This window comes from Dromaius novaehollandiae, chromosome 26 (genome assembly GCF_036370855.1).
Source record: "Dromaius novaehollandiae isolate bDroNov1 chromosome 26, bDroNov1.hap1, whole genome shotgun sequence".
In the NCBI taxonomy this organism is placed as follows: Eukaryota; Metazoa; Chordata; class Aves; order Casuariiformes; family Dromaiidae; genus Dromaius; species Dromaius novaehollandiae.
The window spans coordinates 3,318,684-3,329,880 of record NC_088123.1 but is presented as its reverse complement, the minus strand read 5'-3'; the positions used below and the strand labels follow the sequence as shown (position 1 = coordinate 3,329,880).

Genomic DNA, 11,197 nt, shown 5'->3' with positions numbered 1-11,197 from the left:
TGGAGTCCCTGGGGTCCCCCCCCCCCAGCCCCACAGACCCAGCCGGGGCCCCCTCTCAGCCCCACGGCGCCCCGGCCTCCCCCTCCCCGGCCCCACGGCGCTGGGCCCCCCCAGTGCCACCTGAGCCCCCCCTCAGCCCTCCAAGTACCAGTGGGACCCCCCCCCGCCCCACTGCGGTACTCGGGGGACCCCCTGCCCCACAACAGGGCGAGAGGGACCCCCCGGCCCCACTGTGGTACGCAGGGGACCCCCAGCTCCCCATAGAGCCAGTGGGACCCCCTGCCCCACTGCGGTACTCAGGAGACCCCCCAGTAGCACCAGTGGGACCTCCCAGCCCCACTGCGGTACCCAGGGGACCCCCAACAGTGCCAGAGGGACCTCCCTTGCCCCCCAAGACAACCACCAGGCTCCCAGCCCCACTGCGGTCCCCAGCCCCCCTGGAGGACCACCCCACGGCCAGACAGGCGGACAGACAGGCAGCAGAGCCGGGGGGGGAGAGGAGCCTTTATTTTGGGGAAAGGGGGGGTGGCGGCGGTCACTTCTTGACCTTGCCCTGGGCGGCCACGGCCTCCATGGCCTTGCGCACGGTCTCCTCGTCGCCCAGGAACTGCATGGGCTTGGTGGGCTTCAGCGCCGCGTCCAGCTCGTAGACGATGGGGATGCCCGTGGGCAGGTTGAGCTCCATGATGGCCGCGTCCGACATCCCTGCGGCGTTGCGGGGACAGGGATGTCACATTGGAGACAACCAGCCCCATCACCACCATCATCATCGGTGGTTCCATCACCACCACCATCATCATTGGTGATTTCATCACCACCATCATCATCGGTGGTGGTTTCATTGCCACCATCATCATACGTGGTTTACATCACCACCATCATCGGTGGTGGTTCCATTGCCACCATCATCATCGGTGGTTTCATCACCACCATCATCACTGGTGGTGGTTTCATCGCCACCATCATCATCGGTGGTTTCATCACCACCATCATCGGTGGTGGTTTCATTGCCACCATCATCATCGGTGGTTTCATCACCACCATCATTGGTGGTGGTTCCATCGCCACCATCATCATCGGTGGTGGTTTCATCGCCACCATCATCATCGGTGGTGGTTCCATTGCCACCATCATCATCGGTGGTTTCATCACCACCATCATCGGTGGTGGTTTCATCGCCACCATCATCATCGGTGGTTTCATCACCACCATCATCACTGGTGGTGGTTTCATCGCCACCACCATCATCGGTGGTTTACATCGCCACCATCATCATCAGTGGTGGTTCCATCGCCACCACCATCATCGGTGATTTCATCACCACCATCATCACTGGTGGTGGTTTCATCGCCACCACCATCATCAGTGGTGGTTCCATCGCCACCACCATCATCGGTGATTTCATCACCACCATCATCAGTGGTGGTTTCACTGCCACCATCATCGGTGGTTTCATCACCACCATGATCGCTGGCGGTGGAGAAACCCGAGCCGGCTGGGCCAGCGAAAGGCCACGCAGGGCTGGAAATAGCCCTGACCTTCAGCGGCGGTGGCAGGGGGTGGGAAGGGGGGGCACCCACCTTCGAGGTGCTTGACGATGCCGCGGAGGCTGTTGCCGTGGGCGGCGATGAGCACCCGCTTGCCGGCCTTGATCTGGGGGGCGATGTGCTCGTCCCAGAAGGGCAGCGCCCGGGCGATGGTGTCCTTGAGGCTCTCGCAGCTGGGCAGCTCGCCGGGCCGCAGCTCCGCGTAGCGACGGTCCTGCCGGGGGGGGGGGACATCGGTGGGTGACCCGTCACCCGTGCGGCCAACGGGGCGCCCGCCTCGGTGCTGGCCCCCCCCGTGTCCCCGTTCCTCCGTGTCGCCATTCTGTGTCCCCCCATAGCTGCCCATCCTCTGTATCCCTCCATGTCCCCCCCATGTCCCCCCATGTCCCCCCATTCCCAACGTGTCCCCCCCGTCCCCATGTCCCCCCATCCCCATTCCTCCATATTCCCCGCATGTCCCCCCATGTCCCAATGTCCCTCCGTGTTCCTATTCCCCCATATTCCCCTCATGTCCCCCCATGTCCCCATGTCCCCCTGTCCCTGTTCCCACTATGTCCCCCCATCCCCATTCCTCCATATCCTGCCATGTCCCCCCCATGTCCCCTTGGCCCCCCATGTCCTATTCCTCCATATTCCTCCATGTCCCCCCATGTCCCCACTCCCCCGTGTCCCCCCGTCCCCCCCTGTGTCCTCGCGCCCCCACGTTCCTGTTCCCCCAAGTCCCTGCCCCCCCATAGCCCCCCGGGCCCCCATGTCCCTCTCCCCCCCCCGCCGTGTCCACTGTCTCCCCCTGTCCCTGCCATGTCCCCCCCCATGGCCCGATGCAGGTGCGGGGGGGGGGGTGCAGGGGGGGTGCAGGCAGGGCTAGGGGTGCCGGAGGGGTGCAGGCACAGCTGGGGGTGCAGGCGGGGGTGGGGGTTCAGATATGGGTGCAGGGGGTGCAGACACGGGTGCGGGGGGGGGTGCAGGCAGAGATGTGGGCGCAGGGGTGGGCGCAGGCAGGGACATAGGTGCCAGGAGGGGGGGCAGGGGGGTGCAGGCAGGGCTACGGGTGCAGATATGGGTGCGGGGGGGGGCACAGGCAGGGATACAAGTGCAAATTCGGGTGCAGGGGGGTGCAGGCAGGAATATGGGTGCAAATTGGGGTGCACAGGCAGGGCGACGGGTGCAGATATGGGTGCAGGAGGGGTGCAAGCAGGGGTGCGGGGGGGGTGCAGGCAGGGGTGCAGGCAGGGCTACGGGTGCATGGGGGGTGCAGGCAGGGGTGCAAGCAGGGGTGCAGGCGGGGGGTGCAGGCAGGGGTGTAGGGGGGTGCAGGCAGGGGGGGTGCAGGCAGGGGGGGTGCAGGGTGGGGTGCAGGGGGGGGTGCAGGAAGGGGAATGTGGGTAGGGCTACGGGTGCAGCTGTGGGTGCAGCTGTGGGTGCAGGCAGGGGTGTAGGGTGGGTGCAGGCAGGGGGGTGCAGGCAGGGGGGGTGCAGGCAGGGGGGGTGCAGGCAGAGTGGGTGCAGGCAGGGGGGTGCAGGCAGGGCTATGCGTGCAGCCGTGGGTGCAGAGTGTGTGCAGGCAGGGGGGTGCAGGCAGGGTGGGTGCAGGCAGGGGGGGGGTGCAGGCAGGGGAATGCGGGTAGGGCTATGGGTGCAGCTGTGGGTGCAGGCAGGGGGGTGCAGGCAGGGTGGGTGCAGGCAGGGTTATGGGTGCAGCCATGGGTGCAGGCAAGGGGGTGCAGGCAGGGGGGTGGAGGCAGGGGAATGCAGGCAGAGTGGGTGCAGGCAGGGCTATGGGTGCAGCTGTGGGTGCAGAGTGGGTGCAGGCAGGGGGGTGCAGGCAGGGGAATGCAGGCACGGTGGGTGCAGGCAGGGGGGTGCAGGCAGGGGGGTGCAGGCAGGGCTATGGGTGCAGCTGTGGGTGCAGAGTGGGTGCAGGCAGGGGAATGCAGGCAGAGTGGGTGCAGGCAGGGGGGTGCAGGCAGGGGGGTGTAGGCAGGGGAATGCAGGCAGGGTGGGTGCAGGCAGGGTGGGTGCAGGCAGAGCCCCAGGCACACGGGGGGGGGGGGGGCGGGGGGGCACCCACCTTGCTGATGACCTGGTAGTAGGGGTGCTGCTCGTCCATGGGCGGCGGCGGCACGTCGAAGGAGCGCCGCCACACCTTGACCTGCTCCTCGCCGTGCCGCGCCGCCGTCTGCGCCTTGTCGAGGCCGGTGAGGCCGCCGTAGTGGCGCTCGTTGAGGCGCCAGCTGCGCACCACCGGCACCCACATCTGGTCGGTGCCGTCGAGGATGAGCCAGAGCGTGCGCACGGCGCGCTTGAGCACCGAGGTGTAGCAGACGTCGAAGGCCAGGCCGGCGGCGGCGATGGCGGCGGCCCCGCGGCGCGCTTCCTCCCGGCCCCGCTCGCTGAGCTCGGCGTCGAACCAGCCGCAGAAGCGGTTCTCCTGGTTCCAGGTGCTCTCGCCGTGCCGCACCAGCACCAGCCGGTGGGTCGCCATGGCCCCCCCCGCCGCTGCCGCTGCCGCTGCCGCCGCCGTGCGCACGGCACCCCCGGCGCCCGCCGCTGCTCTTATAGCCGCCGCCCGCCACCGAAATAGCCCCGGCGGGACGGAAATAGGCAGCGGGGGCCCCGGGCCGGGCGCCAGGGGCGGTTGAGGCGCCAGCGGGGACGGACAGGTGGACGGACGGGCGGGCGGGCGGGCGGACGGATGGACACAGGGACAGGCGGACAGACAGACAGACGGACAGACGGACAGATGGATGGACAGATGGACGGACAGACGGACACACAGATGGACAGACAGACGGATGGGCGGACGGACAGACGGATGGATGGATGGACAGGCAGATGGACAGACGGATGGATGGATGGACAGGCAGATGGACAGACGGATGGATGGGCAGACAGACGGATGGGTGGACAGATGGACAGGCGGACGGACGGACACACGGACAGGCAAACAGATGGATGGACAGGCAGACGGACGGACAAACGGACAGGCAGATGGGCAGATGGACAGATGGGTGGACAGACGGACAGACGGACAGACGGACGGGTGGACAGACGGACACACGGACAGGCAAACAGAAAGACAGATGGACAGACAGATGGATGGACAGGCAGACACATGGGCAGACAGATGGACAGACGGATGGACGGACGGACACAGGGACAGGCAAACAGACAGACAGATGGACGGACAGGTGGACAGACAGATGGACAGGCGGATGGACAGACAGATGGACAGACAGACGGACGGACAGACAGACGGACGGACAGACGGATGGATGGACGGACAGGCAGATGGACAGACGGATGGATGGACAGACAGACAGACGGATGGACAGACAGACGGATGGATGGACGGACAGGCAGATGGACAGACGGATGGATGGACAGACAGACAGACGGATGGACAGACAGACAGATGGATGGATGGACAGGCAGATGGACAGACAGATGGATGGGCAGACAGGCAGGTGGACAGACAGATGGATGGGTGGGTAGACGGCCAGACGGACATACAGATGGATGGACGGACAGACGGACGGAGGGGTGGACAGACAGACACACGGACAGGCAAACAGAAAGACAGATGGACAGACAGACGGATGGACAGGCAGACAGTCGGATGGATGGACAGACACATGGGCAGACAGATGGACAGACGGACGGATGGACAGATGTGGGCAGAGAGACTGATGGCTGGACGGACAGATGGATGGAGAGACGGATGGATGGTCAGACAGACGGATAGACGGATGGACAGATGGATGGGCACCAATGGATGGATGGGACAGACAAATGGACAGATGGACAGACGGATGGATGGATGGACAGACGGATGGGTGGACAGACAGAAAGATGGACGGATAGATGAATGGACAGACGGATAGATGGACAGACAGACGGATGGGCAGACAGACGGATGGGCAGACAGAGGGACAGCTGGATGGACAGACACACGGATAGACGGATGGACAGGTGGATGGGCACCGATGGATGGATGGATGGGACAGACAGATGGACAGATGGACAGACAGAGGGACAGCTGGATGGACAAATGGACAGATGGACAGACAGATGGATGGATGGACAGACGGATGAATGGATGGACAGGTGGACAGACAGAACGATGGATGGAGGGATGGATGGACAGGCTAGACAGAGAGCTGGACAGACAGGCAGACAGATGGATGGGATGGATGGACAGACAGACGGAAGGCTGGATGGACAGATGGACACACAGACACATGGACAGACAGACAGACAGACGGACAGAGTGGCACCAGGGACCCCCCCCCCCCTGCCCCGAGTGGGGAGTGCTGGGATGTCCCTGACTGGAGGTGCTGGGAGCCCCCCCGAGTGGGAGTGCTGCAAACTGGGAGCACTGGGGTCCCGCTATACCCAGAGCCCCCTGAACTGGGAGCACCGGGATCTCCCAAACTGGGACTAGCCCAGGCTGGGAACACGGATCCCCTGCCCCGACTAGAGGCACTGCGATCGCCCCAAGCCCAGATCCCCCACCAAACTGGGAGCACTGGGATCCCCCCCAAACTGGCAACACTGACACTCATTCAAACTGGGACAACTGGGAGACCGCCCCCCCCCCCAAAAACCCAGACACCCCACCCTAGACTAGCACCATTAGCCTCTCCAAGCTGGGATTATCCCAAACTGGGAGCATGGGGATCCCCCCAAACCCAGATGCCTCTCCAAACTGGGACTATCCTGGACTGGGACTACTGGGACTGCCCCAAATACAGACATACCCAAACTGGTGCCACTGGGACCCCCCAAACTCAGGACTAATCCAAACTGGGACTACTGGGACCCCCCTCAAACTCAGCCCCCCTCAGACTGGGACCACCCCAAACCCAGGACTACCCCAAACTGGGACTACTGGGACTGCCCCAAACTGGGTCCTCAGAGGATTCCTCAAACTGGGAGCCCCAAGATATCCTCCCAAACCAGCACCCTGCAACTGGGACCACTGGGAACCCCCCAAACTTGGTACTGCTGGGATACCACAAACCAGTACACCCCCAAACTGGGACCACTTGGATCACATCTCCCACCCACCCCCCCCATAGTACCTGGACCCCTCTGGGTCCCCTCAAATCCAAACCTCAAGCCCCCCCCAGCCTGGGGCCCCCAGTGCTCCCAGTACAGCCCAGATGAGTGGTCCCACGTGCCCCCTGGTGGCACGGGCCGGAAAGGCACCCTAGGGTGGGGGCACCCCCCCCCCCCCCCAGCTCATCCCAAACGGCAACTCCTGCCTCCCCGGTTGGGGGAGGGATGTCAGCTCCACCCCCCCCACCCCAAAATACACCCAAAGACCCGGCCCCGAGGTCGCTGCCGTGTCTCTGCTCCCCTTGTGTCACCGCTGGCAAATCCCCCGGGGGGGGCCACCACACCGGGGAGGCCATACCCAGACCAGCTGCCCAGGCCTGCTGGTGGCCCGTGCCTGCAGTGCCGCCATGTGGGGCACGTTCACTCTGAACCCTACTGAGGGCCTGGTGTGCCACAGCCAGGCTGCTGCAGGAGGAGGCATGAGGAGGCTCTGGGGAACTACTGACAGCCCAAAGCTGCTCTGCGCATCCCGGGCTCGCTCCCCACAGAGCATGTGGGACTGCGGCAGTGCTGGACAGCCAGGAAGGCCCCGCTTTGGCCAGGAAGGGGCCGCATCCTGCCGGAGCGCCGCGGCCATGTCCTTCCTCCCGCCGGGGACAGGGCGAGTGCCGGCACGCGGGAACAGCCCCGGATGCTGTGAGTCAGCTCCTCCGCGCCGCATCTGCCCAAGAGCTGCGGGTGGCTCAGCCCCAGGGACCCAGCCCCGAGCACAGGGTGCAGCCGGGCAGGACAGCCCTGCTAAGGCCCCGGCCCCTCTCCCACCCCACAAGCTGGGCTTTTCCCAGAGATTTGCACCCACCAGCGCAGGCAGGACATGCCCCGGCCCGTCCCTCCCGCCCCGTCACCCAGGCAAGCGGCAGCACGCTCGAGAGCGGAGCCAGGACCGTGCTCTCCCTCCCAGGCACCCCCAAAACCTGCAGGGTTGCGTCAAAAAATAACACTAGAAGGATTTGAGGGAGCAAGGTGAGGGGTGGCAGCAGACAGAGGTCTCCTCTCCCCCCTAGAAACCTGCCCCACATGGGTGGGGGCCCTACAGAGGGGTGACACCCCCCTCCCAGCCACCTCCTGCCCCCCCAGTGCTCGCTCAGGGTTTGCACGGAGACACCACCCCCTGCCACCACCGCCCCGCCACTCAGTCACCCCAACACTGGGAAAAGCCTCCTGGAGAGGCCACCAAGGCCACCGGCCTCCCACAGCCCAGGAACCACCCACAACCCCACCAGGCCGCACGTTTCCCCAGGAAGGAGCGGAGAGGAAACCCAGGAAGCTTTACTGTGGTTTAACTCATTTTATTTAGACTCGTAAACGTTAACTCTGCAGTCCCGCTAGACTGTGAACGTGAGGGAACGAAACCCAATAGAAACGCAGCAGTAAGTCAGGAGCACAAGGATTACGGGGGCCGAGCGGCACCGGGATGCCCTAGCCCGGGCTACAGAAGGAATGGTCGGTCATTAAGACAACGGGTTTTGTTTTTCCTTTTTTTCTTTTCTTTACGAGAGCTGCCCACAATCGGAAATGGTGATCTTCTTGCTCGTTTTGCCATCTTTTGATCCGCAGCGCTCCATGGCCTCCACCACGTTCATCCCCTCCTTGACACGGCCAAAGACGACGTGCTTGCCATCCAACCTGCGGGAGAAGCGCGGGGTCACATCTGGCCAGCTGCATCTCTGCTGGATTTGGCACCTGCCCTGCAGCGCGTCAGCGCTAAAGACCTCCGAGCAGGACCAGGATTCCCGCAGGGATTAAATCAGGAGCCCCACGACAGTGGCTCCCTCGTACTCACCACTCGGTCTTGGCAGTGCAGATGAAGAACTGGGATCCGTTCGTGTTGGGGCCAGCATTTGCCATGGACAAGATGCCAGGACCCGTGTGCTTCAGGATGAAGTTCTCATCGGGGAACTTCTCCCCATAGATGGACTTGCCACCGGTGCCGTTGTGGCGCGTGAAGTCGCCACCCTGCAAAGAAGCAGCGTTTCAAGTCGCCCGCTAATACTCCAGCGGGTTGGAAATTCGTGGAATCGCTGGATCATTTCATCCACCTCCTTCCCATCTCCCCGCGAGGGGAACAAGCCGCCCGACAAGGGGGAGAGCCACTTACCTGGCACATGAAGCCAGGAATGATTCTGTGGAAGCAGGACCCCTTGTAACCAAATCCCTTCTCACCGGTGCTCAGAGCACGGAAGTTTTCTGCGGATTCAGAAAAGAAAACTCAAATCACTCATTTGCCCAGAGATTAGGGAATAGCTTCAGACACTATAAAGAGATTTAATGCAACTGCAGTGCAGTCTGTGCTGTTTTACCCACCTGCCGTCTTTGGGACCTTGTCTGCAAACAGCTGCAGAGAGGAAAAAACAAGGAATTAGTCGGATCAGGGTGCAGACTGGCTGCTAAATATCAAATCAGCAGCCCCAGCTGAAGGGCTACAGCACCACACACTTAATGGCCACTCACACCGCCCCTAAACACCCCTAGTCCTGGTCCAAAAATGAATAGCTCCTAGGGATCACTGCATTTGGCATCACTCCTGCCGTTCAGAGCAGACCATGCAGTGGGGAAACACCTCCGGGAGGTGGATTTTGGCTCCAGTTCTGCCGCAGCACAAGCTTCTGGTCTTCCAGTCAGATTTATAGCCCTCAGCCTTGCTCCACAGCACATTATCACCCACCTCTTGCTTTTATCTGGAGGCATTTGGAAACTCTGAAGTAATAGATGTGGCATCTAAACAAGCTTAAATATGCTGCATGTGTCATGAACGGAGCAGATGCACATTTGTTCCGCAGACTCGGGTTAAATTAAACCCTATTTCACTCGAGTCCTCCCGAGCGGAGCACCCGATGCCTTTGCGTTATCTCAGCTGGAGCCGAGGAAGCGAGGAGTTATCCGCATAGCGGGATGTCAGCCGCGCGGGGAGGAGTGGGCTCTGCAAGGGAGCGGCTGCAGCAGCAGAGCCGGTTCCTGGAGCACAGTCCCCGGTCACGTTTCCCATCCCTTGGTTCCCGTTTCGCAGGGCGCTAAACGCTTACGCAAGGAAAGCCCAAAGCGAGCGGGTTCCCCGGCTTCTGCTACCCGCCCCTCCTCCTGCAGAGGATGCTGCAAGATGGGCACTAAATGCCCATGCTAAAAAGCCTTTGCAGGATTATCCTCCTCGGAGAGGATTGATTTATGGGGGAGAAGACTGTGCTCAAATGCAGCCTTGTCTAAAGGGCTGCATCAAGCTGTTCCTGGGGTCTGCGGGGCCCTGTTCGCTCCTGACGGAGGAGAAAGGGGTAGCGACCCCGCTGCGAGAGGCACAGACAAAATGGCGGCTCCAGACAGAGACGCGCCACCCTGCCAGGGAGCGAGGGGCCACAAACCGTTCACCTGGGACTCCCGAAGACAGGGCTGACGGCTCAACAAGGGCCGCCCAAAGCGTCCCAGTACGCGCCGCCGCGGGCTACGAGCCAACGCCTGGCATGGCGGCCTTCGCAGCACACCAAGAATGCGGGGTGACATCCAAGCGCCGTGCCTCCGGGTGACAGCGGCCAATTAGGACGGCAGCAAACGAGGGTGAGGGCCGGCGGCTGCCAGCGCGCCCGGGCCAGGCGCGCGGGTTTGAGATGGCAGCGGGGTTTGCACTTCTGCTTCTCCCCAGGGTGACGAGCGGCAGCGAGCGCCCCGCTAGTATGTGGCACCCTCCTCCGCCAGCCGCACAGCGGCTTTACAGGTCGGCCGAGGCGGCGCCCGTGCCAGCGAGCCGCATCCTCGCCGTGCGGCGGCTCGCTCGGGGGAGGGTTTTTCCGCCGACCCGAAAACGCGGGGATGTTTTCCAAGCGAGGCCGGTGCCAGGTGGTGCAGAAGCTCCTTTGTCCCCTCAGCTCGCTCCCGAAGCGAGGTGCATTTCCCCAGCAAAAATAAAGTCCCCCAAGGGATCACGGCGCAGCCATCTTCCCTGCGCGCGCGGATGGGCCGCGGAGCGGGGCGTCGAGGCCTCGCAGCGGCAGCCGCGGCTCGGGGCAGCCCCCCGCGGCGGAGAGGCGCTGCCGGGGCCGCCCGGAGCGGGCAGGAGGGCGGCGGCGAGGCGCTGCCCCCCCGCCGCCATTCGCCCCCCCCCCCCCCCCACCCCGGGGCCGCAGCGCGGGAAGAGCGGCCGCGCCACGTGGAGGCGGCGCGCGCCCCCTCCCCCCTCACGCGCCCCCTCCCCTCCCCCCCACCCACCACGCGCAGGCGCAGTGGCCGCCGCGGCCCCTCGCCCCCCCCTCCCGCCCTTCCCGCCTCCGAAATGGCTCCGCTCTCCCCTCACGCCCCGGCGAGGAAATGGCGCCGCCTCCGCCGCGGCGCGCCCCCCCCCCTCCCCCCCCACCTCGAAGGTGACGCGGCCCAGGGGCTCGCCGTTGGCGGCGATGTCGAAGAAGACGACGGGGTTGGCCATGGCGGGAGGCGCAGCGGCGGGAGGGGGGAAGGAGGGAGCGGAGCTCGGTGCGGCGGCGACGGGTCCTCGGCGACGAGCGCGGCGCAGCGGAAAGAGAGTGGCCGCCCGCAGCCCTTATATA

At 64.1% G+C, this 11,197-nt stretch overlaps 3 protein-coding genes across 3 annotated transcripts in view; 1 reads left to right on the top strand and 2 right to left on the bottom strand.

The window, feature by feature from the left end:
• The window catches only part of LOC112995814 (DNA-directed DNA/RNA polymerase mu), a gene marked incomplete at its 3' end in the record, with an annotated part of 180,484 nt that overhangs the window by 26,796 nt on the left and 142,491 nt on the right, over positions 1-11,197 (top strand). The window lies entirely within an intron of this gene.
• PGAM2 (phosphoglycerate mutase 2) lies at positions 487-4,032 on the bottom strand. Its single transcript, XM_064497742.1, has 3 exons — positions 3,619-4,032; positions 1,581-1,761; positions 487-705 (listed from the first exon to the last, which is right to left on the bottom strand). Exons 1-3 carry the CDS (start codon positions 4,030-4,032, stop codon positions 536-538), a joined length of 765 nt encoding a protein of 254 aa, XP_064353812.1. The 3' UTR covers positions 487-535.
• On the bottom strand, positions 7,937-11,188 carry PPIA (peptidylprolyl isomerase A). The gene is made up of 5 exons (XM_064497872.1): positions 11,008-11,188; positions 8,973-9,003; positions 8,767-8,855; positions 8,452-8,624; positions 7,937-8,294 (listed from the first exon to the last, which is right to left on the bottom strand). Exons 1-5 carry the CDS (start codon positions 11,074-11,076, stop codon positions 8,159-8,161), a joined length of 498 nt encoding a protein of 165 aa, XP_064353942.1. The 5' UTR covers positions 11,077-11,188; the 3' UTR covers positions 7,937-8,158.

What these genes read in the sequence shown, in the direction of transcription:
- PGAM2 (XM_064497742.1), bottom strand. Translation starts at nt 4,032, where the DNA reads ATGGCGACCCACCGGCTGGTGCTGGTGCGGCACGGCGAGAGCACCTGG. An exon ending in ACTACCAGGTCATCAGCAAG is followed by an intron (nt 1,762 to 3,618) that starts GTGGGTGCCCCC and finishes CCCCCCCGGCAG; the next exon opens with GACCGTCGCTACGCGGAGCT. An exon ending in CATCGTCAAGCACCTCGAAG is followed by an intron (nt 706 to 1,580) that starts GTGGGTGCCCCC and finishes GCAACGCCGCAG; the next exon opens with GGATGTCGGACGCGGCCATC.
- PPIA (XM_064497872.1), bottom strand. Translation starts at nt 11,076, where the DNA reads ATGGCCAACCCCGTCGTCTTCTTCGACATCGCCGCCAACGGCGAGCCC. An exon ending in TGGGCCGCGTCACCTTCGAG is followed by an intron (nt 9,004 to 11,007) that starts GTGGGGGGGGAG and finishes TCCTCTCTGCAG; the next exon opens with CTGTTTGCAGACAAGGTCCC. An exon ending in TGCACTGCCAAGACCGAGTG is followed by an intron (nt 8,295 to 8,451) that starts GTGAGTACGAGG and finishes CTTCTCCCGCAG; the next exon opens with GTTGGATGGCAAGCACGTCG.